The sequence below is a fragment of the Orbicella faveolata genome, unplaced genomic scaffold (assembly GCF_042242905.1).
Source record: "Orbicella faveolata isolate gen_17 unplaced genomic scaffold, um_ofav_v1 contig_34, whole genome shotgun sequence".
NCBI lineage: Eukaryota > Metazoa > Cnidaria > Anthozoa > Scleractinia > Merulinidae > Orbicella > Orbicella faveolata.
In genome coordinates this window covers 4,863,227-4,888,824 of record NW_028301563.1, presented here as the reverse complement: position 1 = coordinate 4,888,824, position 25,598 = coordinate 4,863,227, and the positions used below count along the sequence as shown (strand labels likewise).

At 42.1% G+C, this 25,598-nt stretch overlaps 2 protein-coding genes across 2 annotated transcripts; both read right to left on the bottom strand.

The window, feature by feature from the left end:
* Positions 1–418: 418 nt before the first annotated feature.
* On the bottom strand, positions 419–15,332 carry LOC110067961 (protein mono-ADP-ribosyltransferase PARP14-like). The gene is made up of 9 exons (XM_020775319.2): positions 15,192–15,332; positions 14,740–14,815; positions 12,257–13,639; positions 11,358–11,591; positions 8,696–10,446; positions 6,917–7,090; positions 4,531–6,559; positions 3,624–3,938; positions 419–3,257 (listed from the first exon to the last, which is right to left on the bottom strand). The coding sequence occupies exons 2-9, from the start codon at positions 14,759–14,761 to the stop codon at positions 2,980–2,982; spliced, it is 6,186 nt and encodes a 2,061-aa protein (XP_020630978.2). The 5' UTR covers positions 14,762–14,815; positions 15,192–15,332; the 3' UTR covers positions 419–2,979.
* A 1,447-nt stretch (positions 15,333–16,779) lies between these two features.
* LOC110067966 (uncharacterized) lies at positions 16,780–24,458 on the bottom strand. The gene is made up of 4 exons (XM_020775326.2): positions 22,847–24,458; positions 20,426–20,935; positions 19,235–19,567; positions 16,780–18,329 (listed from the first exon to the last, which is right to left on the bottom strand). The coding sequence occupies exons 1-4, from the start codon at positions 23,001–23,003 to the stop codon at positions 18,061–18,063; spliced, it is 1,269 nt and encodes a 422-aa protein (XP_020630985.2). The 5' UTR covers positions 23,004–24,458; the 3' UTR covers positions 16,780–18,060.
* Positions 24,459–25,598: the final 1,140 nt, after the last annotated feature.

Below are 25,598 nucleotides of genomic sequence, written 5' to 3'. Positions count from 1 at the left end.
TGGTGCCACGTGACCTGACATCATGGGTGATAACGCTGGTCATGCAGTGTGTTCACGTGACGTCATCAAATTCTCAAATCCAAAACTAAAGTCATCCTCATCAGGAAATAAAAAGGCTAAAAAGCTAAAATTACAATTAAACGTAAACTTACAATGATTTTAAAATGCTAAAATTACAACTTAATATACATTTATCTCGTGATTTTTAGCCATTTTAGGAGTTAAAATATTAGGAGTGCTTGTGTAAATGTTTTTTGGTTCTGTTCAGATAATCAGACAACTAGATAACCAAAGTAAGTTTTCCGGCCGCGATATTGGAGGACTAAGGAGGTCCACCAACATGGCGGGGGGCTCTATAATTTTGCGCGGAACATTTCGACGAATATCTCAACTTTGGGACAACGCACACAGCTTAAACTTGGAGAAATTTCTCCTTTATTCACTTTCTATAATATCACAATCTTTATTGCGTAACAATGCACACACTACCAGATCCCGCTCGTCCCGCGCCCGCTTTTTCGACCTTCGCCACTGACCGAGAGCCTGGAGTGAGCTAGAACACCTTATTCCCGTAGATCTACTCACTCCTGGGTTCCCTGTACGTGAACCTTCCTCTTTTTAACCTCAACGCTTTGGGCTGGATTAATGACATCATAAAGTCAAGTGAACTTTCTTGCCGAAACATTAGCTTAACAGAAGTGATCTTTACTTTGAGTGCTTATCCCCTGGGGAGGGTACTCCCATATAGAAAGGTCGGGAGTTAAAAAAAAAGTGGTTTTGGTACCTCTCAGGGTGTTCAGCCTCAAAAGCCCCACGGCGGGAGCTTTCGCGGTACCTCTTAGGGTATTGAGTTGAAAAAAATATGCCAGGGGATGTGTTGTTTTAGAATTGGTACCTCTTTAGTCTCCTTCGCAACCGTTATTAGGGTCGTCACGCAACGCTCCTCCCCACTAACGGGTTAGTGGGGAGGAGCATTGCGTGACGACCCTAATAACGGCTGCGAAGGAGACTAGTACCTCTTAGGGGTGAAAAAATTTTCCGATGAGCACCCCGGTCCCTTGTATATGGGAGTTTCCCCCGGTGCTTATCGTGTTTAAATACAGAATAAGATAATGGCGACTTTTAGGCTAATAAAGAGAAGGCATGCATTGATGCATTTTCTAGCGAGCTTGACAATGTGACACGTAGGAACCCGTTGGAAATCCATTTCCTCCTGAAACGACTTCAGAGATGTGTCCGAGAGGCCATTACCGTACATCTATATAATTCTTTGGGTCCGAATTGTAACAGTTGCACCAACGATGACACTGATTCTTAACCCATTTTCACTCTCAAACTTATTTAAGTCGTTCCTGGAATTTGGTTACTATTCTGATCATGTGTTCCGTAAAATATTTACTCCGATGAATGTAGAACAGAAACACCAGTTCAAGTTAATTTCATGTTCAATAACATTCCAATCCTAACATTCACATCTAAAAAAAAATTACATGTCGAAGTCCTCCTAAGTACCTTATTATGAATTATTCAAATTTTACATACGCTACTTAAATTAAAACGCATTGAAGGAAAAATTACATCCTAACAATGGAAGCTTCACGGGAGAGAGGTGCTAACATTTCAACACGGGGTTAATTAACGCGACTTATTACGCAAAGGGACAACACAAGGTGTAAAAATCTCAGCTGCAAACCAGTTCGTGGAATTGTCCCATAACGCAGGGGTCTAGCGAAGCAATCCTGCCACATCGAGGGTTCTTCACGGTGAACATGATAGTGACGGATCTCCACCCTAATAGATTTCCCTTCTGCTCCAAGACATTCGTAGAATGCCTTTGTTAGCTTAGCATGGGATGGTATAGCGAAACTGGGACGAAAATAATGGAATTAATCGTGTCTATAACAAAATTCTCGATTGGGATTGGTTCTCCGCGCGTCTATTTGTCACGTAATCGGTGCGCGATCACGTGGGTGTCCAGTTACAGGTATCCAATTTGAACTTTTTGTAATTGGATACCTGTAATTGGATACTCACGCAATTCGCATGCCAATTACGCGCGCTTGTTTTCGCTCAAAAGAAGTTCTCAAAAGACATTTTTAACTCCGAAATTTGTTTTAGACACGATTAATTAGTAATTGGACCTCGTGTCGTACAATTCAGGCCGGGAGTAATCGTGCTCGTAATTTCAAATCGGCCTCGCGCTTCGCGCTCGTCCGATTTTAAGATCATTCGCCCGATTACTGCCTGAATTGTACTCCACTCGGTCCGATTACTATTACTAATCACGAGGCGTTAATTTCCTGTAAGAGAGCAGCTGTTTTTACTTTACATTATGAATATTACCATAAGGGTTAAAGATGAATAAATTTCCGTCATGGCCTCATAACTACAACATTCTTACTGGAGATATAATTCAATGCTAGTTTTTCATAATTTCGCAACCACGGATAACGGAGCCACGGGGGGAGGGGGGTGCTCCCTATAATGTCCTATACGAAGAGGCTCCGCTCAAAAGGGTACCTTTTCACCCTTCAGGTATATAAGAGGGTAAGGATTCCACATGTTGAGGTATATGAAAGGGTAGGGAAATCTATCATCTCGACCCCGGCACAACGTGAATTAGATGAATAATACTTGCTTGTTTGGTTAACATGATGAAAGGGGGACCTTTTCTGTCAAACGGTATACAAAAGGGTAATATAAGGGGTTCAGTGGACCTCGGGGCGGAGCCCCCCCCCCCCCCCCCCGTATAAAACTTTGTAGAGTACCCCCTTCCCCAGGAACGGGACAAACGGCCTTTGAAACCACCGTACGCTAAGGAAAAACGCACTTTGAAAAGTGCATAGAAAAAACACTACTCACTACATTTCATTCACTGCTCTCTCCGAATAAACCAGGTAAACTGTGCATAATTAAAATATAACTGATTGAACTACAAACTACTTTTCTACCAAGGATGTCGACGCATAAGGATTTTGCCTACTGCATAGTTATAAGGTATTCAGGGTAGCACTGATTATCATAAAATACAACAAAAATAGACGGGTTTCCTTGATTATTAACCACTGATTCATACAATATCTCAGGTCTTGAATGATTCTTTGGGGGAGGCACTATCATTGAAGAGTTGCCCACACAATACTGCCCGACCAGGACCCGGGCAAGGTACATGTGGCGGCCCCCGACTCCTCCCCTTGCGTAACCAAGTGAGTATTGAGCGTCTCTTGCAAAATACACACCGCGGCCAAAGGCAACTCCTGCAAGGAACAGAAAAAGTGTTTAAAAGGATAACACATTTGTCTGCATATATTCTGCATTGAAATGATTCCAAACTATTCATCTAGCAGCATAAGAAAATTTATTACAGAAAAAAAATTACTTAGATACCGATCAGAATAGAGGTAATATGAGTAATTTTTGAGCGAAGACGGATGTTAAGAGCACTACCTCATGTTATCAGCAAGAATAGGGCGGATATTCCTGTAATTCACTGGAGTAAATTGAAATGGAAGGCCTTTTGTTTCTAAATCCGGGATAAGCCCAACGAAAAAGTTAAATAATCGATCCAATGGGGATAGTGAGCTACCCTTCCAGAGTAATGGTGTAACTAACAAACCACTCACCATGAGCCCCACAAAAGCTTCTGTTAAATCCTTGAGTGTTGATATGGCTGACATTTTTAGAATCGGTTCCATGAAACAGCTGCCGTTCACTGTTCCCACCGATGTCTTTGTCCATCTTCTGTTTTCTTACGGTGTAAGACTGATAAAGATGAGGATTCTGAATTCGTTCTATTTTCTGAATACTCACTGCACCAGCGGTAGCTTGGAACTTGCGCTGGACATCCTGGTACTCAGTGGAACTTCGTGAGAGTGGAACCAGGTGCACTGTCATGTTAGCATTTGGCATTGGCGTCCAGTGTTTGGGAAGAGCAATTCCTGAAAACAGAATGGCTACTACGTTAACAAATAGTCTACACAAAAACAGACAAGTCTATCCATTCTAGTTTCCTCTATAATACCCCAGACAAAGATTGACAAACGACTAGGCTGAATATGAATGGGTCCGTGATCGCTAACTCCACTGACACCAAACTAAACCAACGATCTTAGAAACAGGTGACGAAGAACGATGTGACACCGTTCTTTTCCCCTTTAATTCTATCAAATTCTCTGTTTGAAAACTTGCTATAGGGTATCGAGAAAGCTTTGGAAATGGTGTAAGCCGGGGTCGATTCACTTATTTTCAGCATCACCCCCCTTAATTTAAATGGATGTCTAACTGTAAAAACCTTCACCCTTCACCATCTCAACAATTATTGTGGATGAATTGTCTGCGTTACGTGGCAACGTGGTGCGCTGCTCTGCTCTGCTCTGCCCTGCCCTGCTCCGCGAGCCTCTGCTCTGCATTGCTTTGCTGTGATCTTACTTTAAGGAGTGTTTTTGCGCGGTTTTCCATTTCAGAGCTGTACTTCTGATGCCAAAATAACAATAATAATAATAACCGGTAACATAATGGACTGTGACTCACCTTCTTCAGCTCCCTTTACCTTCCTCGTCAGTGTAATTTGTTCACCGGTTCGTTGCGCTCGGCCAGTTTTTGCCTTCAAATCGATAACAAACTGGTCTCCACGTAAAGATACTTGTACTATGGGCTTATCTTTGCTGCTCGCCATCTCAATCTTGGCGTTGGCTTTCCGACCGAAATTCATTTTACTACCATGTATTTCATAACTCCATTCTATGTTCATTGCCACCAGTTGCGCCTGTTCTTCCTCCTGGGTCTTTTTTGTCCTCTCACTTATCTCTTTCCAGATCTCCCCGACCATGCCGGACACTTCAGCCGGTTGACCCCGTACGACAATGCGATCAACATCAGCCTCGACTACAAGTTTGACGTCACGGTCCTCGGCTTTTCTTCTCAGGCTGACAATCTGTTTATGAGAGAGTTGACTAATGACCTCACTTTCGACTTTCTCAGTTGTACAAGCTTCAGAGAAACCTTTCTTCAAAGACTCCACAGCTTTTTCCACTCCAGCTTTTTTCTTGCCAATCACACAAATTCGCACAGAGTGGTCAAGACTTGCTTGTTTTATTGGACTTTTTACACGCATTCTTGGCTGGCCAGCATCTGTCTCATCTGAAGATGAGTCGCTTTCTTCTTCGTCCACATCTTGCATTGAGTCTCTCCGCTGCTCTTGCAAAAATTCTTGGATCATCTGAGCTTGAAATACAACCACTCTCACTTTGCGAACACTCTTACAGCTGCCATTGAAGTTGTTGAGCGCTTGAAACGTTACCTGAGCCGAGTCCGCCGCGGCCAAGCCATATCCGCCGGTACCAACACTTGGAATTGAGATCGATCGAAGGTTGTGTGCATCTGCAACACGAAGACCCTCCTCCAAACATTGCTGAAGATGTTGTTTATCTGAAGATCCCGGAATTATGTGAATGATGTGAGATACTTGTAAGTTCCCGCCACTGGTCATCACAGCTGAGCCCGCGGACTGCTTTCCCAGCTGGCTACACTCTTGCTGCACCTGTTGACCGCTGGCTCTTGCTATTGCTTTGCTCAAGTCACCGGCGTTATTCATGTTCATATCTGCGCTGTTGATATTCATGATGGCGTCGGTTCTCTCTTGAGTTAGATCACCATTTATGACTTCCACACTAAAGCGGTGATCCTTACCAATGGGTGCAGCCGTGCCTCCACTAGAATACGAGAAGTGCCTCTGGTTCTCCTGCTGAAATGACTGCAGCATTTGAGGTTGGAAGACCACAATCCTAACCTTACGAATGTTGTTGAAACTTCCGCTAAAGTTGCCAAGAGCTTGAAATATCAGGCTAGCTGAGTCTACAGCAGACAAACCGAATGCTCCAGTTCCAATTGCTGGGATAGAAATGGACTGAAGACCTTTTGTTTCTGCAAGACGAAGGCATCTTTCCACGCACTGCTGCAGATGATCCTTTGTCGCAGAGTCTGGGATCATGTGAATGATGTGATGAGCTTTTAAATTCCCTCCACTAGTAATCACCGCTGATCCACCCGACTGCTGTCCCAACTGGTTGCACTCAGCCTCCACTTGAGGACCACTTGCTAGTTTCACTGCCTTGCTCAACGCTCCTGCAGTCTCCATATTCATGTCTTTGCTGGCTATATTCACGATGGCGTCTGTTGTCTCCTGGCACAAGTCACCTTGCAGAACCTCGATATGAACACCCCCCGAAGAGAGTGGGACCCTTCGTCGGAACCTAGAACGAATACTGCTTAACAGCCCCCTCATAGTGTAGGCAGGACGGAATTTGGATTTCAATTTGTCCATCTCTTGTTTGAAGGCAGCAGTTAATGCCTGATCTCCCTGGAACACGATAAATCGAATATCCTGCACGTTAGAATAAGGATTGTTTTGGCAAAAGCTGATCGTTTCTTCTAACATGATTCTCGAGGCTGCATCTCGTGGGAAGCCGAGTTTTCCAGTGCCTATGACAGGAAATGCAATGGACCTCGCTCCAAGCTCTTCCCCCTTCTGCAGAGACTTTTGGACGATGGCCCGTAGAGTCTAAAGTAAAAAGGAATGGCAAAAATTGACTGAACAGTAACTCTCCACCAATAAATTTCCAGGCAAAGAAATCGAAGGGTTTTTTTATTTCGTCGCGGGATTGAATTTGTATCGGTCTCGATCTTCCCCAAACGGTAACTAGCTTTGCTCATTTTTTGTTCTTTCCATTGGTATTTTACTACCTTGAAATATTGGGAGAACCAAAGAAAGCTGTGGAAACACTCGCCTGCATGTTCATTCTCCCTAACCTTTTATCGTGTTTTCATAACGCCATGGAAACACGTAAAGTGTTTCCTACTTCTTAAATGTTACTTCAAGGTAAAGAAAGAGCACTATTCATTCGGTAAATATACCTACCACGTCCCCTTGGCCACCCTGCCACTGGCAACAGTTTGTGTGGATCACTTGCTTGGTCAAAGGTAAACCGGAATTAACAGTAATGTCTCCAACGTTTGGATTTGTCATTGCAGGAACACCAGCATTGACTATCGCTTGACAGGATGCTCCGACCGAACTGACCAATACGTCAACCTGCAATTCCGGTTTAAAAAATTAATTCGTGAAGAATAAACAGTAAAAAAAATACACAACATTTATTAGTTAGCACTGAGAGCGCGGAGAAAATCCAGCAATTCCCCCGCGGGTTTGGGGAGGGTGAGATAACGATCAAGCGCCTTATATTAGACTTATCGGCTGAGCGACTTACAAATCCCAGTGACGTTGGGATCCCAGTGCCTTCAAGCTAGAAGGTTATCGCTACAGACGATCTACATCAATCGTTCTAAACAGAAGCTGATGACCAACGTAATTAAACACGACATGCCGTAACTATTATTCCCCTGGGGGAAGGCTACTCCCAGAAAAATTGGGTGGGTGTGTGCGGACCGCTTCCCAAAACTCTTGCCCCAATCAAGACCAAAATCTGCGATTTTCCGTACCCAAACCTGACCAAACATTCGATAGCCTATTTAATTAAGACCTCACACTTAAATCAATACCCTCTTTCAGACCTGCCTTATAATTAGTTTCCTAGCTCAGACCGATGTTGAAGGCATTGTGAAGGGTTGTAAAGAACAAACCTTAATATAGAGCGGTTTTCAATTGAGTGTCGTAAAATCAAAATCAAAATAATCGCTCTAGCCAATCACAAAGGACATAGACAATACAGTAAACCAATCAAAACTCCAAGTAATTACATGTAACTGACGCAATTCAAAGCGCGGGAAAACGAGTGCGCACGAGTCACGATTCGGTTTGGTTTTACTTCTGATTGGATGAAAAATTGGCGCGAGTTTTTTAAGCCAATCGTGTGGCGGAGTGCAAAACCAATCACTTTTCGACAGTCAAGTGAAAACCGCTCTATGTAGGAAAACAAAGACCGTAACAAGAGAGTGCGCTATTTATGTAAAATTCAATTTTGGTTGAAGAGCCAGTTAATTTTAGTTGATGAAGAACGAAAAACAATCAAAGAAGTGTAGTTGATTAATGTATTGTGCACTAAAGTACAGCTTACAAACGTTTGCCAGGTCTTACTCTAAATGGGATTAATTGAGTGACAGACAGTTAGGAAATAAGGATTTTCCTGAAATCTGACGAGCTGCAACTGAATTAAAAAGTCGAGGTCGTGAACTTCCGGGTAGCTGTCGTGATTGATGGCTCGCTGACAACTAATCAACTCTAAGAATCGGGCAACCTGGCCTGGGGGGACTCCCAAATGAAAAGGTCGGGGTTGCTCGTCGTCTCGATTAGGGGTATGAATCAAGGATTTTGGTCTCTTTTTGGTCTTCATGACAAAACGCCACTCTTTTTAGCTGTCAAAGTACTTTTCAGCTGCAAGGTTGACTCGAAGAAATAATAGTTAAAAAACGCTCTTATTTCCATTTTTGGGCTCGATTTCCACCGGTCTCTCTATTCCGGTCCACTAGTGCGGGCTTCTTTCCTGAACGGCGGTTGTTAATCGAGAATATTCTGTTTCAAGTGGTTTCTTTTAGGGGACAAATAGCGAATGAGCCACGCCCAGATTAGTCTCCTATATATAAGGGCGTGATTCAAATTTTTCCACGAGCATCCCCGACCATATTATATGGGAGTCCCTGGGTACTGAAAAGAGATCAAGCAGTTTCGCTGTACACTCACCTTCTCCATCTCAATGTTTCCAGGTTTCCATGATATCTTGTGGCCTTGAGTCATCACCAAGGTAGACGCATCAGAATCGCTCACAGCAGCGTCGTCGTCACCTTCATCATCAACATCACTGTCATCATCGTCACTTCCAGACGAAGCAGAATCTACAGCCGCTGCTTGGCTGCGCGAGTCATCCCACCTTTGGCCAAAATTCTTGACTTGAATCGCACAGCTATGGTCCTTTTCCACTGATTTAACAAGACGATCTCCTTTACCACTGTCAAAGAACTTCCGAAGGCCTGGCTGTTTCACGTCAAATGTTTCAGACGCAGTGTCCTTTATGAGAGCGCCAAGCTTCTTTCTCGCACGAATCAAGCCTTCTTTGTTTCCAGAAATGTCAAAATCATCATCGCCTTTTCCTTTGTTAATCTTCACTTCAAAATCTTTCAGTTGATTTTCAATGGAGCGTAAATCTTCCTGACAAAGCTCGGCAACATACCTTCTGACAATCTGAGACGAGCATACAAAACGTTCATTCCTGATGCAGTTGCTCTCTAAAAACGTATTGAGCCTCTTCATCACCTCTATGACGTCATCCCGGAACCCAGCCACGTAGGTGTCATTCCAGTTGTTCCTATGGATACGGACAGGTGTTTCAGTGTTGATTTCGTCACACAACCTGCGCCATTCTGCTGATTTCAATAAGTATTTGCTCTTATCATCCACTTGGACTTTTTCTTCCAACATCAGCTTGTTCACGAGCCTTGCGGCATTGTCCGCATGCGCAGCTGACGTCCCCACGATCTTGGCGTCTTTGTCAATGACGAACACTGCCTCCACATTGTTGTTTTCCAACTCACATTTCACTTTCTTTAACCCTTCGTCCGAGCCTAAAACTTCTAAGATGCGGTCGGATAGAGTCAAAGTCTTTTCAACCATGTCGGACATTTGTTTGTAAAACTTCATAGTTGCTTCTGTAAACTGTGGCTGAGGGCCTTCAAAATAGATTTCTTCACCTTCAGTGTCCAACTTTATCTCCAGCTCCTTGTTCTTCTCTTGAAGTTTCTCCACAAACTTGATCTTCTTCAACAGAATTAAGCGTTCCTCAGGAACGTTTGGTACTTTTTTCTTCAGGTAAGTTTTTCTGGTCTCCTCCCGGTATATCTCCTCCAATTTTGATTTCAACTTCTCTTCATAATCTTTCACATCTGAGCTCAGGGAAACAATTCTGGCAACAAAAGAATCATCGATAAGTTTGACCAGCGGAGGATCTACTCCCAAGCAGGCGAGAATAGTGGATAACTGTGACACCACGGCTCCCCAGAAATCTTTGTTGACTTGAACGTCGTGCTTCGCAAATTTGCCGAAGTAATTTTGTACTTCATCAATGCACTCGGACTGCCACGAATGACTGTCGTCTCCTCCCTGGTACACTATTACAGCCATTTTGTTGTTCGGTTTCCAGGTAATTTCACTCTTCTTCGCTGCCAGGGAATTTTTCAGCTTATCATGAAATACTGAAGTGGTGACGAATTCCATTACATCCGGGTCTACAGCTATGTGCAACTGCTGCGAATTCGCTTTGGACTGCTGGCTGACTTGAGTTTGTTCGGTACTGTCTGAGGTAGCCGCCAGTCCAGCTGAATCGTCTGGCACGTCATCCTCCTCACTTTCGAAAAACTCATTGTAGATTCTGATTGACAGTTGCGTTTGATTTAAGACATGTGGTTTTTCTTCCTGTCTGGCTAAAACTCTTTCCATATCTGTAAACGAAAAAATAAAATCTTTATACTCGAAGAACCGTACAATGACTACAATAAATGGAAATTAAATAGCTTAGAAACATGATTCCTTTTAATTTTTCCGGCGGCTTCCCTCCAGAACCGCAAATACAGTCTAACCTCCCGTAAGCGACTACAAAAAATGTCAAGTCTAGGTGGTCGCTTAAGGGAGGTGGTCGCCTACAAGAGCTTTGACCATATTGGGTCAAAATTTTGCCTCATTGGCATATGGTAACTGCAGAGACTTACCCCATGTTTTAATTGTTTTATTCATGTGAAAATCAATTTCGAGAAAAAAAATAGTATTCCCCATTGAGAAATTCCCGTCTCTTGAACTACTCAGGAATGCGGGCTTACAACACCTTATTATCCAATTTAAGCTCTATTATCTGTATAATGGTCCCTTAAGTTTTAAACTTTTAGCTCTGAAAGTGGCCGCGGTTGCTTACGAGAGGTGGTCGCTTACAAGAGGTTCAGAATATAGTGATTTGACTTGGAAACTTTTGGTATTTTGGAAAACTGCTCGTTGAGGAGAGGTGGTCGCTTACAAGAGGTGGTCGCAAGCGCTGACAGAGGTTCAACTGTAAGCAAAAACAAAAGGGAGGGGGAAGTTTTGGAATGAAATTTGTAGTTGAGGCTATCCCATGGCCAAATTGAAGCCAAGACAGTTTGCAATCTGTTTTTCTCTCCTAGAGATTGGGACGAGATCTGGGCGCGCCAAGCACTTTCGTCTACAACACCCCTTTGCGTTTGCCTTCGCAGATAGACCCTCGTCGGCCCCTGAGAGGAATGTCCGGCTGCTAGCAGTCTGCATGGGCTCTGAATATCTTGTCTAAAGAGCTATCAACAAAAGGCTGCTAACCGGAGCCGTTAGTTACAATTGTGTTACAAACCTTTTGGATCTTCAAACACAACCACAGCTCTACCACTTTTAGGTACAAAATGTACGCTTTCCACAGGACCCCCACTGTTTCTTCGACTTTCGAAGTGTAGTTCAATAGCATCATGGGTAGCATTATCCGAAATGCCGCTGACGACAATGCTTGTACAGAGAGGAACTTGTTTGATGGTAACCTTTGCTGAATTTAAGCCTCTTTTTTCGCCTTTGGTCTTGATTCTACTAAAATCTAATATGAATAAAAGCATAACTAAATTCATGACGCCTTCCCATATAAAACCAACCGAGGCTATAATTTACAGTACAACTACTATGGACCTTTTTAGCTTAGGTGATTTGCTGCCCCATTTCAGAGCATGTGATGATCAGGCTCTTGAGAATTCTTGCTTTCAAGTTTTCAAATAGCCCTGTGTATACGAATGAATAATTTTTAGATGGATAAAGGAACAATTCTCTTGAGAATATCACGCGGTCTGTGATGGGAAAACAAACCACCCAAGCTAAAAGGGTCTATTGTAAGAAACAAACAAACTTCAGAAAACTCATTTACTATACTAACATTGGAGACTTATAGAAGAGTGTTTCCCTAGTATATCATACTTTAGTATTCAGAAACACAATTTTTCACAAAATATTGGTGTGGCTGTACTTCGTACTCGTTGCTGAAATATTTCCATGCACGGAAGAACCTTAAGGAAAAACAACACTGACCAATGTTGATTTCTTTGCAGCGGAAATTGAATTGCAATCAGCTGAAAATTCCAACTCCTATTTCAAGGCTACTCCCTATTGAACTCAAAAGATGGCGGGTTGAAATAGGCTGGCAGTAAGAAAAATAACGATACAGAAGAGATCTCCAAATGAACTGTGAAATCACACCTCAACTTGACTAACCTGTTATGTCGTTGGCCATTGTGACCAGGGCTTTGTCGTTTCTCAGCGTTACTTCCTTCACCTCTTCACCGCTCATAACTTCGATGAAGTTCGTCACGCATTCTTCAGTCGTTGATCCACTCAGCCCACAAACGAGTAACTGATTCCGTTCAAATCGAGACTGCTCCTTTACATTTGATCCAGCCTGACCGGAGTTCTGGTCACCACTCTCTGTGACACTCGACAAGCTCTGCGCACGTCTCATTCCTCCCCGACCACGCCCTCTGTTACCATTATTTCGAGGTCTCCCGCGGTTTCCTTGACCGCGTCTGTTTGGATCATCTCCCCCAAAAGGACCTAGTAGAGAGTCGTTATTAGCACTGCGTTTCACCGCATTACCGTCAGTGAAGTCAGACGGTTGCAATGGAGCTGCAGTTCTTCCACGAACCTCCCTCCTTCGTTGATTCTGTTGGCTGGCTCCACCTCTCTCTGGATAATGCTGCCTTTGGTTAAATTGAGGCTGAGAATCGCCATAACAAAACTGATCGCCATGCTGGAAACTTTCGCCAGGTGTCTGATAATTACTACCTCTTCCCCTGTAGCCTCGACCCCTGTTCTTTGGCTTCGGTTTTGGTGGATGTCCTCGACCACCGCGGTTTCCATGTCCTCTTTGAGGCTGGAAGATGTCGTCACCACCAAAGCCACATCCTTGAGACAATCCAACATCATTATCTCTGAATCCTTGGTAGTCACTTTGTCCCTGTGCAAAACCGCCTCTGGAACCTCCCCTTGGTGCTCCTCTTGGCCTTCCCCTGTACCCTCCTCTTTGCTTTGCATTTTGGCCTCGATTACCTTGGTAACCGCCCCTGTTTTCCGCCCTGGTATCGTCAAAGCTATCTCTTCTCAAGTCTTGTATCTCTTCATGTTCCTTGGGCATGTCATTGTCGCTTCTAATCCTATTTCTCCTCTTTTTTCCTCGGAAATTCCTCGGCTGATCAGTTCCTCTAGAACTCGTTTCCTCTACAGTACCTGTCAAGGGCTTGACTGTCGGTGGGCTTTTGAATATGTCCAGTGGATTTTCCATATCTTGAAATTCCTGTAGCCGCTGGCTTGCTATTTCAACGTTTCCCTTGACGTCATCGCGATTTAGAACTCTTCTGATCAGGACTGGTGGCAAACAGCTGAAAATTTCCACAAGCTTTTTCAGTTTTTCGTCCATCTCCTCGGGGTCTTCGTCTTGTACGTTCTTGCCAGTAACAGATGACGACTCCGCTGTCAAATTATTTTTAGCCTTCTCTTCCCCATTGTCATCTTCTGACTCAACAAAGCGACTGACATCAAAATCGTCTTCCTCTTCTTCGAAATCTTCGTCTTGTTCTTCCACTTCTTCTTCATATTCATCCTCTGTAAATCAAAGTTCATTAAATGATATTTTGGAACGTCATGGTCACTCATACACATTATAAGAGTGATGAACAAAATTGACTTCAATCGAAGGAAAGGTAACGTTTTACTAGAACTAAAAACTAATCCGGATATTTGAGATTAGCGAAAATTGAGACAGAATACCAATAATAAACGTGAAATATAGATACGTCATTCGTAGCCTTTCTCGCACGGTCCAGGTCATTCGCAGCCACACACAGAAAGAGTGCGTGGCCGCGAGAGACTTGGACCGTCTGAGAATTCGTGACCGAGTTCCTTTAGAAATCCCGAGGGACAAAGGGATCCCACGCGTTAGACTGTGTCTCTTTCATATCGGCGCTCGATCTGTCAAAGAGTTCGGCCATTATGTTTTGGTTTTCATTGTGCTATAATCCCGTAGAACAGTGACGTCTGTCTGTTTATCAGTCAATTTTTCGGTCTTAAGATAATTACGATTGTGATGTGACATACAGTCAGTGTGTTCATGAATAAATATTTTTGGAGATATTCAGCAGCACTCAAGGTACTAGATTTATTTAGTGCAGTCTGCTGTTTCCCAGTATCAGGTTCATTTTGAATGTTTTAGCCCTCACCTAATGAAGCAAAAATGATAGCAATTGCAGACAAGAAAAATTTGGTGTACGATATCACATTACTTCCGCCTTGGGAAATAAATTTCCCCTCCACAAACAGGGGGATTACCCTTTAACGGCGGCGACAAAACAACGTTATTTAAATAGACTGAAAGGGACAACCAAAATTGACAACAAGCATTGAGTGATTTTCAAATTTTAAACATTTATTCCACGCAGAACGTTGCATCCATTACGGGAACCGGGTAGTTCTTGAATGCATCTTTGATTGCAACGAAAACATGATGACAATATGACACAGAAATGATCGAAACTAGCTAAATAAATATCGCTTTTCCCGCTAATAATAGTTTAGTAAGCCATACAGTAAAATCAAAAGTAATATCTAACTAAACATTCTCTCACAACACCACTGTCGAATAATTCTCTCGCATGGCTAAACACATAACTACATTTTTACCTGATCTTCGAATTTCACTCACTTACCATAATAGAAAGAGTTGTCCATCGCCGATGTAACTGTTAAAATCTCGCTCCAGTGGCTTTGAAACCGGAGGAAGTTCTAAATGGAAGCGTGGTGTTACATGTTAGTAACTTTGTAGAAAGTGAAACGTATCATATTCACTTATTTCAGCTACATTTGAAGAACTTCATATTTATAATCCACCTTAATGCCAAAAATCGAAATCAACGTGCAGCCCTCGCCAATAGTTTTCCTGGAAGGATTACCGGACAAATAGCTACGGCTTCATGAGTCTAAATTACTTCTGCAAGCGTGTAAGTGAACCTAGTAAGCGCATATAATATATTTGTTACAGAGGAAACAAATTCATCGACTTCGTTCATAAACAAACCTAAACGAAAACACTCAGTGAACACAAGGCGACTTGATCATGAAGTTAGGCTAAAATCATCCTTACAGATCCTTAATAACTTACCTCTGATCTGTATAAACTTGCAACTGGTCGGTTTCAATGCTTCTTACGAAAGATAAACCAACATGGAATTTGCCGTGTTGCAGTTTCACTTTGGTGTTTTGAATGAAATTATCGTCTGGAATAGACTCTTCCGGTTTTCTAGGAAAAATATCAGGAGAAAGAGAGACTGGGAACGAGCCAAATCACAACGGCGACAAGCGACTTCCGCTTCCCATCTGATAAAGAATAACTTGTCTTTCTGGTATATTCACGGTATATTAGACGCAGTATGAGCCTAAAAGAATGACAAAGTTAAGAACAAATTTACTTTCTGGTTTTTTTTTTTTTTATTGATTTAGGGAAAGCGGCTGAAATTGGTAAAAGCCACTGGCTGAACTGAAGGGGACAATCTCTATCTCATCAACCTCCCTTCCCCGAGAATAAAATTGAAATAGCGGGGTCTTTCTTCACAATATTTACCTTATTGACATAAACGCTTCAATCTTTGAATATTGAGAGGATATGGAACGAAGAACTTCGGACACTCCTCGGAGCCCGATGTATTAATCACTTGTTGCGTGACGCGTGTTTAAAAACTAAACTTTTGCAATGAATGTATTGTCTTTGTGTGGGCCTATTAGCGCTTTTGCCGCCCAGAAATTCAAATATTGCTGTTTTTGAAAACATATATTCTTATTTCCTTCAATAAGAAATCACCAAGCACCTACAATGTCAGGAGTCAGTTCATACCTTGCATGACGTCTCATCTAAAGTCGTATGCTAATTGGGCAACCCGGAAAAAATTCCTACAAGTCCATCATAGGTCTGGCAGGATGCGGGATGAGAGTTAAAATGGAGACGGGATGCGGGATGTCAGAAATTTTAATTGCGGGATGAGGGGAAAAATTTCTTCGGCGGGAGCGGGTTTTGCTCTTGTCAACAGGCGGGATGCGGGATTAGTTTTTAAAATTGACAGCGGGATGCGGAATGAAAAGCAGTAAATCACAGGTTACGGACGTGACGCGGCGACCTGTGACTCTAATCAGGCGGGGTCTGGATAAACATTCTGAGTGGGGCGGGATGGCGGGATATAGCCAAAAGCGTGGCAGGATACGGAATTGATAAACTAGTAAGAGTGAAAAGGTACGTAAGCCCCGGGGGGGGGGGAGAACTCCCATATGGAATGGACGGGGATACTCGTCGTCTCACTTAGGGGTGTAAATTTCGGATTTTGGTCTCGCTTAGGATGTTCTGGGCAAAATGTCATCATTTTTAGCCGTCAAGGTCTCGTTAAGGGTTGCACGCGAAGAAATAACAAAACAGAAAGAATTTTGATTCTTTATATTTAGTCAATTCATATAAACAAATTCGCCATCATTAAAAGTCACTGTACTTTTTATTTGTCTGTTTTATAAACTGGTCTCTTTTAGAGGTCTGCATAAGCTTCGGCCACGCCCAGATTGGTCTCCTTTAGGGGTTAAATTCAAAATTTCCGACGAGCATCCCCGTCCACTCCATATGGGAGTCCCCCCCGGGGCGTAAGCTTTATTCAATGAGAGTGACACCAGTGGCATATTTACACAATAGAAACTGTTGACGCCCTCCAATAAATTATCACTAATTAATTAATTACAGTACCAAAGTTCAAAAGTTTGACAAAATAGATATACAAAAGTGTAAGCCCTGACCTTCACAAATATAAAAGCTACTAAACACTACAGTAGAACTCTGGTAACTCGAACTCTGAAGGGAAACGAAAAACAGTTCGAGTTAGCGGGGTCTACTGAATATCCAACTCGCCATGTTAATAATTGATAGTTTACTGATTTTTCAGCGCTTCAGTATACGGTGACAGCTAAAGGCACCGCATCCAGTATGACTCATAACATCGGGAAATGACTGTCAAATATGTGAACGGTCTGTTGCACTAATAGGCCCTTTGCAGGATTCGGTCACATGGTACGGAATAAATTATGTTGGGACGCAAGTTACACAGTGGGACTTCCAAAACAAAGGAACTCGTACCAGTCCGGCCCGACTTTCCTTTGTTTTAGAAGTCCCACTGTGCAACTTGCGTCCCAGCATAATTTATTCCGTACCATGTGACCGGATCGTGCAAAGGGCCCATTAAAATCAAATTGCTGTGGTGCTAGTTTTGAGTGTTTTTACCGATTACACGATAAGAAAAGCTAATGGGATGACGTCCCTGGCGAGCTACATGAACCAGAATTCGAGTTATCGGAGTAAATTTTTATCAAGGGAAATGAAATTCAGTTCGAGTTAGCAAGAAATTTAAGCTATCCAAGTTCGAGTTAACCGAGTTAAAATGACTGAAAAGTGGGGTCAAATCCAAAGAAAATGGGACTTGGTTCAAGTTACCGGGGTTCTACTGATCTTACATGGCATGTAAAAAAATAACTTGCTATAAAAATTACCTCATTGGATATTATAACAGAGATTACTGGTAAAACAAAATCAGCAAAAATTAAGTTGACTAAAACACATTAACATTAGTATTGTACTTTCCAGTGATTAGATTTTAGCAGAAGAATTTTCCGGACAATAGGGCTTATCACGGTTTTCGACGCTACCTTGACGAGTAGGCAAAGCGGTCAGAAGTTACAGTGTTTGTATGGGAATGCGAAGGCAAATAACGTTTTCCAAACTGAATTTTACACAATTTGTGAATTGCAACGTTAAAATGCTGAGTGGAAGATTGCATTCGCCGAGTTTGAAGGATGTAGCTTGGCTAGAAGACGCTTAGTTAATTTTCTAATTGTTCTTTACCACCGCAAGGAAGACAACCCGAGCATTATATAGGTCAATTTCCGTGGTGAAAATGTACAACTGTTGTGAATAATTAACTCTATAAATTGACGTTATTTTCATTCTAGAAAGTAAGAAGATATTCCGGGTAGCACTGATTGTCATAATATGTGACAAAGATTGAAGGGAACTTCATGTCATTCACCATGGAATCAAACAGGATCTCTGGCTGCTTGGGGTTTATGGGCGGAGGCTTCTTCATGTTCGGGCTCCCTTTACAATATCGCCCCACTAGGACCCGGGCGAGGTACATAACCCTCCGACTGCCACCAGTGTAATCCATAGAATAGGAGGCATCTCTTGCGAAGTACACTCCTGTACCGTATATATCTCCTGAAACATAGATGTAATACGCATTTTGTTATTTAGTGGGAAAGTCTAGTTATTTAGTGGGAAAGTGCAGACTACAGTTAAAAGTGAAGTATGTGATACAATTCTCTTTGTCTATAAAACTTAGCTATTAACTGAGTTTAGGGGCGTATCTAGAGAAGGTAAGTTGAGTGGCTAGCCACCCCCTCTTTGGAGGAACTAAAATTAAGAAAACTTAATTGAAAACAGTTGTGAATATCATGAAAGAAATAAAGGCAAACTTCCTGGGCAGGTGCTTCATCATAATTTTTACTTTGTGCTGATTGCTAATATTTCTGGTGTAACAGTGTTCAATTAGGTTCCATTTCTCAAATTGTCACATATTAGGGGATGCCCCGTTGATTCTCAAACCCCAAGATACCAGCCAACACCCCTCCCCCCCCCCCCCCAATCCCCTTGAAAAATCCTGTATCAGCCCCTGGAATTTACTTAAACCTTTGAATACCAAACTTTCGCCAAAAAATACCGTTTTTAACCGTTCGGCAGGTTTTTTAGCTGCCATGACGCTAAATAAGCCTAAGTTTTGCTAAGAAAGCTTTTTTTTTACTAAAAGGAGAGATTTTTCGAGGATTAGGTACAAAATTGAGCAAAATTTTAATTCCGGGCATGCGCATAAGCGTGGACCATTTTACCAGCGCTTTTGCACCGAAACTGATAACGTTGTTTTTCGATTTGCGACATCGGAATGTCGTCGATATCTAAACCTGACCATTGTGCGGGAAGGCCTAGCCTAGTACTACCATCTGCTTATCAATAATATCAGGTGATATTTAAATTGATGACGTCGCAAGTGGTACAAAGAGCACGACCATTAAGTGGCCGTATATGGCTACTTGGGCGTCAAAGGGTTAAAAGCATAAACCTCTCACCGTGTGCAGATCCTGTAAAACTTCTGTCAAATCCTTGAGTGTTGATTTTCGTTATGTTGGCTGAATTGGTGCCATGGAACAATCCCTTCTCATTGTTTTCTTGGGGGTTTTCACGGTCCATCTTTATTTTCCGTAGTTGGTAAGCCTGGTAGAGATAAGGATTTTGTATTCGCTCGATGCTTTTGATTTTCTCGATATAGACGGTTTCATTAACTTTTTTCTCAACGTCCCGGTACTCAGGCGACGAGCTCGATAGTTTCACCAGATGAACGGTGACATCATTTCCCTTGTCATCAGTTGGCATCGGTATCCAATTCCTGGGCAGTATGCTTCCTATGGACCGGACAGAAACGATACTATAATTATCAAAACAGATTGGCCTATAATAAACTGTTCACAGTCTCTTTATTTTTCGACGCACGCGAAAGAAAAAGCGAACGAAGCGAGCTTGAGGCACGCGGGGGTAAGGGTGGGGAGGCGAACGAAACGAGCCAAACGAAGAATCTATCAGTTTCTCGGTCCCTACCCCATACCCTGTCATGTCTCCCGTTTTGCACTGGCATTAAATTCTCTCGTGGTTTTATCCGCGCGTTCAACGATTGAATAAAAATACGATGAAATCTGAATACTCTAGGCCTATTACGCTAATCTAGGATTAAACGCCACGCAACTGAATTGAGATATAAAATTGTTTTCAAGTTGTCGCTTTGGCGCGCGAAGTAGCTTGCGATGTTCTTTAGATCGTCTGCCGAATAGCACTTTTAGTGAGATGTTTCCTGGACATCCCCCTAAGTAAAAGTTCTACTGATCAGCAGACAATGAAAGGAACATCGCAAGATGTAAAATTGTTTTTTTTCTCACTGCTGACGATTTGTAGAGTTTGAGAAGTTAAAGTCAAAATTGAAGGACAATGATTATAGAAACTCCACCAATCAATCCTACAGTCTCAAACTGAGCTAAAAATTCATGCCGACTCTTGGTTTGTCTTAAATTTGCTCCAAAAAACTGGCGAATTTCCACTAATTATCCTATCAACTTAACTGAGCTAACATGAAGAGCATATAAAAGCGCACCCCAAAGGGCAAGTAATTCCATTACAAGACTCAATGCCAATGAGCGTTAACTAGCGAAAAATTCAAACGGAACAAAGATCTTTACATTTTATTTCTTATGTCATGAAATCTTTTTTACCTCTTCTCCCCAGATTTTGTTCCTCGAAGTTTATCTTTGCCTTGTTAGTCAGCTGAGCCTTTTTTGGCGGCAAAGGTGGCGGACATGTGAGGTGAGCCTGTTTTGGCGGCAAAGGTGGCGGACATGTGAGGTGAGCCTGTTTTGGCGGCAAAGGTGGCGGTAGTGTTGGTTGTGCCTGTTTTGGCGGCAAAGGTGGCAGAATTGTGAGCTGCGCTTGTTTTGGTGGTAATGGCGGCGGTATTGTTTGCTGTGCATGAGGGGCGGGCGATGAGGGCATTGGCCATGCTCGTGGTGGGGATGGTGAGGATGTTTGTTGTACATGCGGTGGGGATGGTGAGAATGTTTGTTGTACATGTGGTGGGGATGGTGACGGTGTTTTTTGAACATGTGATGGGGATGGTGACGATGTTTGTTGTACATGTGTTGGGGACGGTGGAGCTGTTGACGGAGCTGACGTATCGTTCGGTGGTCGTGACCCTTCTCGTGACTCCTTGAAGCTTTCATAGTATTCTGTTAAAAGATGGAAAAACCAGTTATTTGTTATGATTTCCATTCCTACTAGATCAGTGATATCCCGGGGGGAACTCCCGCATAAAAAAGGACTGGGATGCTCACGAGTCTGAAATTTTGAAAAGAACCCGTAAGAGGTACTAAAATCCTTTTTTGTGGGCTTGGCTTGAAATATTTTCACCCCTAAGAGGTACCAATTCTGAAACAACACATTATCTCCTGTCAATTTTTTTTTTCGGTTTAATCAGGCCCTGAGGTACCAAATCCGCCTTTTTAACCCCTTAAAGGTACGACGAGCACCCCCCGTCATATTTACATCGGAGTCCCCTCCGCTCTCCCTCCCGGGAGTGATATATACTTAAGAAACTCTCTCAACCAGAGTGCGCTGCGGTTGTTTGTTGATTCATCCGTGGAAGGCGTTACTTTCTGTCGAGGACAAATAATAGGCAATTGGCAACAGGTCATGAAATGAATATCAAATATACAACCGGAAGTCGCCTGCTCAGGCAATGATCTCTGAGGTATAATGTATCTATCAGTTATACCTTCGCATTCCGCTTGACGGTTAATTTATTTTCTCGTCTCTTTCGTTTTCCTCCGTCCACGCAAACTACTTCTACTGTTAAAAATACGACCCTTTTAATTTGCAAGCATCGCCAGTAATCCTTATTGAAAGATTTCGGTGTCTTTTTTTTTCGTTTGGGTTCCTTCTTAGCATTTGAAAGACGGCAAAACCTTTGCTTTTCTTCTTTGACGACATGAAAAATATTAGCTTACAATTTGTTGTCGGAAAAACCTTGATGTGCTCGCGGAAGTTGTGATGTATAAACAATCTTGCCCGTGTCATGTGACCGAGTTACAAACTGATAACAGCTATCAATCAGAGGTAACTATAGACAGAACTGTTTTCCCCCAATAACCTCGTTTAGAATTAATCATTTTTCCGTGAATTTTTTTAATAAAAGGTCTCAAAAATGTCTATCTGAAGTAACAAAAAAATAGATTTTTCTTCAAAATTGTCTTAATCTTGCTTACAGACCATAGAGCTAAAAGTTTCATGGAACCTGGCAGAGCGATTTTCCGAGAAGAACTGCCAATCAAATTAGCCAATGAATGTTTGTGCCTTTTTATCTAATTTTGCTCCTGTCGCAAGTTAAGAAACATCCTTTTAAAATTTCCAAGCCCACCAGTCTGGTTTAGGTTTTATAACTTTGTACTTCTCTAAATTAAACCTAAGTTCAAAATACAAAAAAATATATTTTTCTCCAAAATTGTCTTAATCTTGCTTACAGACCATAGAGCCAAAAGTTTCATGGTATCTGGCAGAGCGATTTTCCGAGAAGAACTGCCAATCAAATTAGCCAATGAATGTTTGTGTTTTTTATCTAATTTTGCTCCTGTCGCAAGTTAAGAAACATCCTTTTAAAATTTCCAAGCCCACCAGTTTCGCTTGGGTTTTATAACTTTGTTCTTCTTTAAATTAAATCTAAGTTCAGAAGTCAATGAACCTATTTTTGTTCTTCGTGGCAATTTTTTTCATTTGTTATTGCAAAGTTTCGGCAACGTGGTTTTGCCACAGGTTTTGAGGTAATTTTGCTGGTAATTTTTAATTTTATTGTGATGTTTACACAACATCAAAAACATTTGAAAATGTATTTTACACACGTCAGAAACAAGTCGAATTCTCGGAAATCAAGGCCGTGCATGCGCATGCGCCTGGTGGACCTGAAACAAACAACCAGGGAAAATAAGCCATTGAAACAAATAGAAAGTGAAATTAAACTGTGAGTTAGCGAGGAACCTTTCTAAAATCTTAAAAATCTGTCCATATGCGAGAACCTTTCCGTTAACCTTTTGGTTGATTAGCATTTGGTTTACTGAGGGCCCTTAACTATGCAGACTGATTCTTACCACGTGGCTTCCACGACTTTGGTTCTGATGCTGGTTTCTGTGGATCTGATGCCTTCCTTGCTTCTGTCTTGACATACAGGGCGGTCTTGGTTTCCTCATTCGTCTCAATCGTCATCTCTCCAGGATTTCGTTGAAAACTGGTTAAGATTTGTAACATCACGTCTAGAACTGTTTCAGCTTATTTTACAATCGGAACGGGTTATCAACGAAATGTGAAATTGATCACTGAAAATTTGATTTAGTTCTCCGTTTCAATATTCTGTTCTTGAAACGAATACATCAATCCTCGCTGAGCCACGACGCGATTCAAACATGATGGTTGGTATTGTATTCCTGGATATGAATAAACGCGATCGCGCACGTGACGGTCAGTCCTCACTTTGCATACAATACGCTCTGTATTTACTTCTCCCCTCTACACTGCCTGTCCGACAAAGTATTAGATTTATCTGTCTGTCAAGTCAAGATATATTTTCGTGCATTATTTCTGTTTGCGTTTGATTTAATTATGCACCTGACATACATGCGAATCAAATATTTGCGAAGTGAAGCGCCAGCGGTTTAGGTCAGGTCTTATCATGCCGTCATAGCTTAAAATATACATACATCAGCAAAGGAGATATGAGCTCTGATATAACAGCGCTAGCGTTAGCGACCAAACGCGATCAGTAATGGCTGAACCTCTATTTTCGAAGAACGCTTTGAAAAAGAATAATGTCTTGCCGAGGTTGCCTTGTTAACAAAACTAATTTAGCGAGGCGAAATATTACTGGAGATACTTTGAATCAGTCTTTGCACTGCCACATAATCGTAATTTTTGCTTCTCCATCAAGCTCTACAAAGACAGAACATACCCCTGACTACGAGGCAGATCTGGCCCGCTGCATTATTCAATTAAGTAATTTCTACGCCTGTAAGATACTGATGTGCAAATCCTTCATGAAACCGCTCTCGCGGCTCTAGAGTGTTGTCGCTGGCTTTCATTTTTAAGCGCTATTGACTGCCGAAATGACTGAAATAGAAGTTGCCATGCCATACACTTGACAGGAGAAAATATTTCCAGGTTTTATAAACCTCCTTGAAACGCCGGCGGTCACAGTGTTGCTGCAATTTTCATCTACTTTCAACAGCTCAGGCCTAGTACAAACGTCCTGCTACTTCCTTGCTGAACTCAAACGAATTTGGCCCGGCAGTGCCATGACAAAAGAACGGCAGTGGTTTCAAATGTCGACTTCAGTGGCGCCGAAGGTCGGAAGAAGTTTGCTTTGCTGAAGACCATTTTAAATGGATTGCTAGAAAGCAACGACAGGTGATGCAGCAGAACACGTCGTTTGAAGTCAAGTGCGGCACGGCAAGACCTACCGTGCTAAGTAGTCGTGCTGCACTTAATTCAGCCTGCCGAACTGAGTGGTTTCAAACGTCGTGTTTTTGAATTTAGTTGAGCAGCGCAGTAGCAGTAGTTCGGAATAGGCCTTAATCCGATTAATTTTCGACCAGAACTTGACGCAATGTTAGGCCCAAGCGACAATCATTAAGTTTCATTTCATTTCCAAAAAAGAAACGAGCAAAAATTAAACTCCATTCGTTTTTGTCTATATACAAATTCTTTCGAGAAAACGTCTTAGTTTCGCCGGTATGTATAGCTCGGGATGCATTGGCATATTTGCATAGCTAGGTGACATCTTTGTCCTGTTTGCCCAGTGACTCCGTTTTTATTTGGACTTACATGGCAACCAGCAAAACTTGCCTCTGATATTCTATTCTTTTCCGCAAATACAACTGAATATTCTCATATAAGAGCTCTATATACTGGGACATTAAATGTGAACAAGTAAACGCCCGTACTTCGTGACCCTTTACTGCTGGGTGCCCATGGAATGCGCCTAGCGCAAATTGAAAAGGAAGTACGTTCTCAAATATGAATTGAGCAACACTTGAGAAACCAATTGACCAATAGGAAGGCAGTTTGATCACACAAACTGACAGGTGCAGAAGCGAGTTCCTTTAATTAAATAAGTGACTCAAAGATCCGATCGCCATCGTGGGAGGCTATTATCTACTTTTGGCGGAAGATACACAATGATAAAATGAAAAAGGGACGGGAAATGTTTTCCAAGGTCTGACATGGGTCCATTAATTAAGCAATAGTGGAACAACTTGCTCAATCGATCTGCTCGCAAATATGGAAGGCTATTAATAACTTTTGTCGGACGACTCACAATGGATTATTCTCAATTGGCGTGCATATCATGGGGTTTACCTGGGAAAAAGTGATAAAAAGAAACAGGGCCGGGTTGTTCGAAAGCCGGTTAACGCTAACCCAGGATTAAAAGTTAACTGAAGTATCAATTTTTCTGGCATAAAAATGTTTGTTACTGCTCACGTTTTGTGTAGTTTAAGCTTAGTCAAGCTCAAAACTGAAGGACAAACATTATAAACAGAAAACCTAACCGAAAAGTTACAAAACTGAAATCAAAAATTCTTGCTAATCCTGAGTTAGCTTAATCGGGCTTTGAACGACCCGGCCCAGAACTATATTCTAAATTGTAGTCTGTGCAGTTTTCAAAGTTATCACTATTGCCAGCTGCCACGGAGATAAACCCACTCTTTCCTGTGTAAACAAGATTAATTTAAGACAATTTTGAAGAAAAATACATTTGTTGTATTTTCAGATAGATCTCTTTGAAACATTTTATTACCTGTAAAAAAAAATTCTCACGGAAAAATGATTGATTCTAAACGAGTTTATCGA

Coding starts and splice junctions, on each gene's coding strand:
- LOC110067961 (XM_020775319.2), bottom strand. CDS start 14,761: ATGGACAACTCTTTCTATTATG. Junction 13,640..14,739: donor GGACAACTCTTTCTATTATG/GTAAGTGAGTGA, acceptor TTTGATTTACAG/AGGATGAATATGAAGAAGAA. Junction 11,592..12,256: donor AATGGCCAACGACATAACAG/GTTAGTCAAGTT, acceptor TATTCATATTAG/ATTTTAGTAGAATCAAGACC.
- LOC110067966 (XM_020775326.2), bottom strand. CDS start 23,003: ATGTTACAAATCTTAACCAGTTTTCAACGAAATCCTGGAGAGATGACG. Junction 20,936..22,846: donor AAAGTCGTGGAAGCCACGTG/GTAAGAATCAGT, acceptor ATCTTTTAACAG/AATACTATGAAAGCTTCAAG. Junction 18,330..19,234: donor TTTTACAGGATCTGCACACG/GTGAGAGGTTTA, acceptor TCTATGTTTCAG/GAGATATATACGGTACAGGA.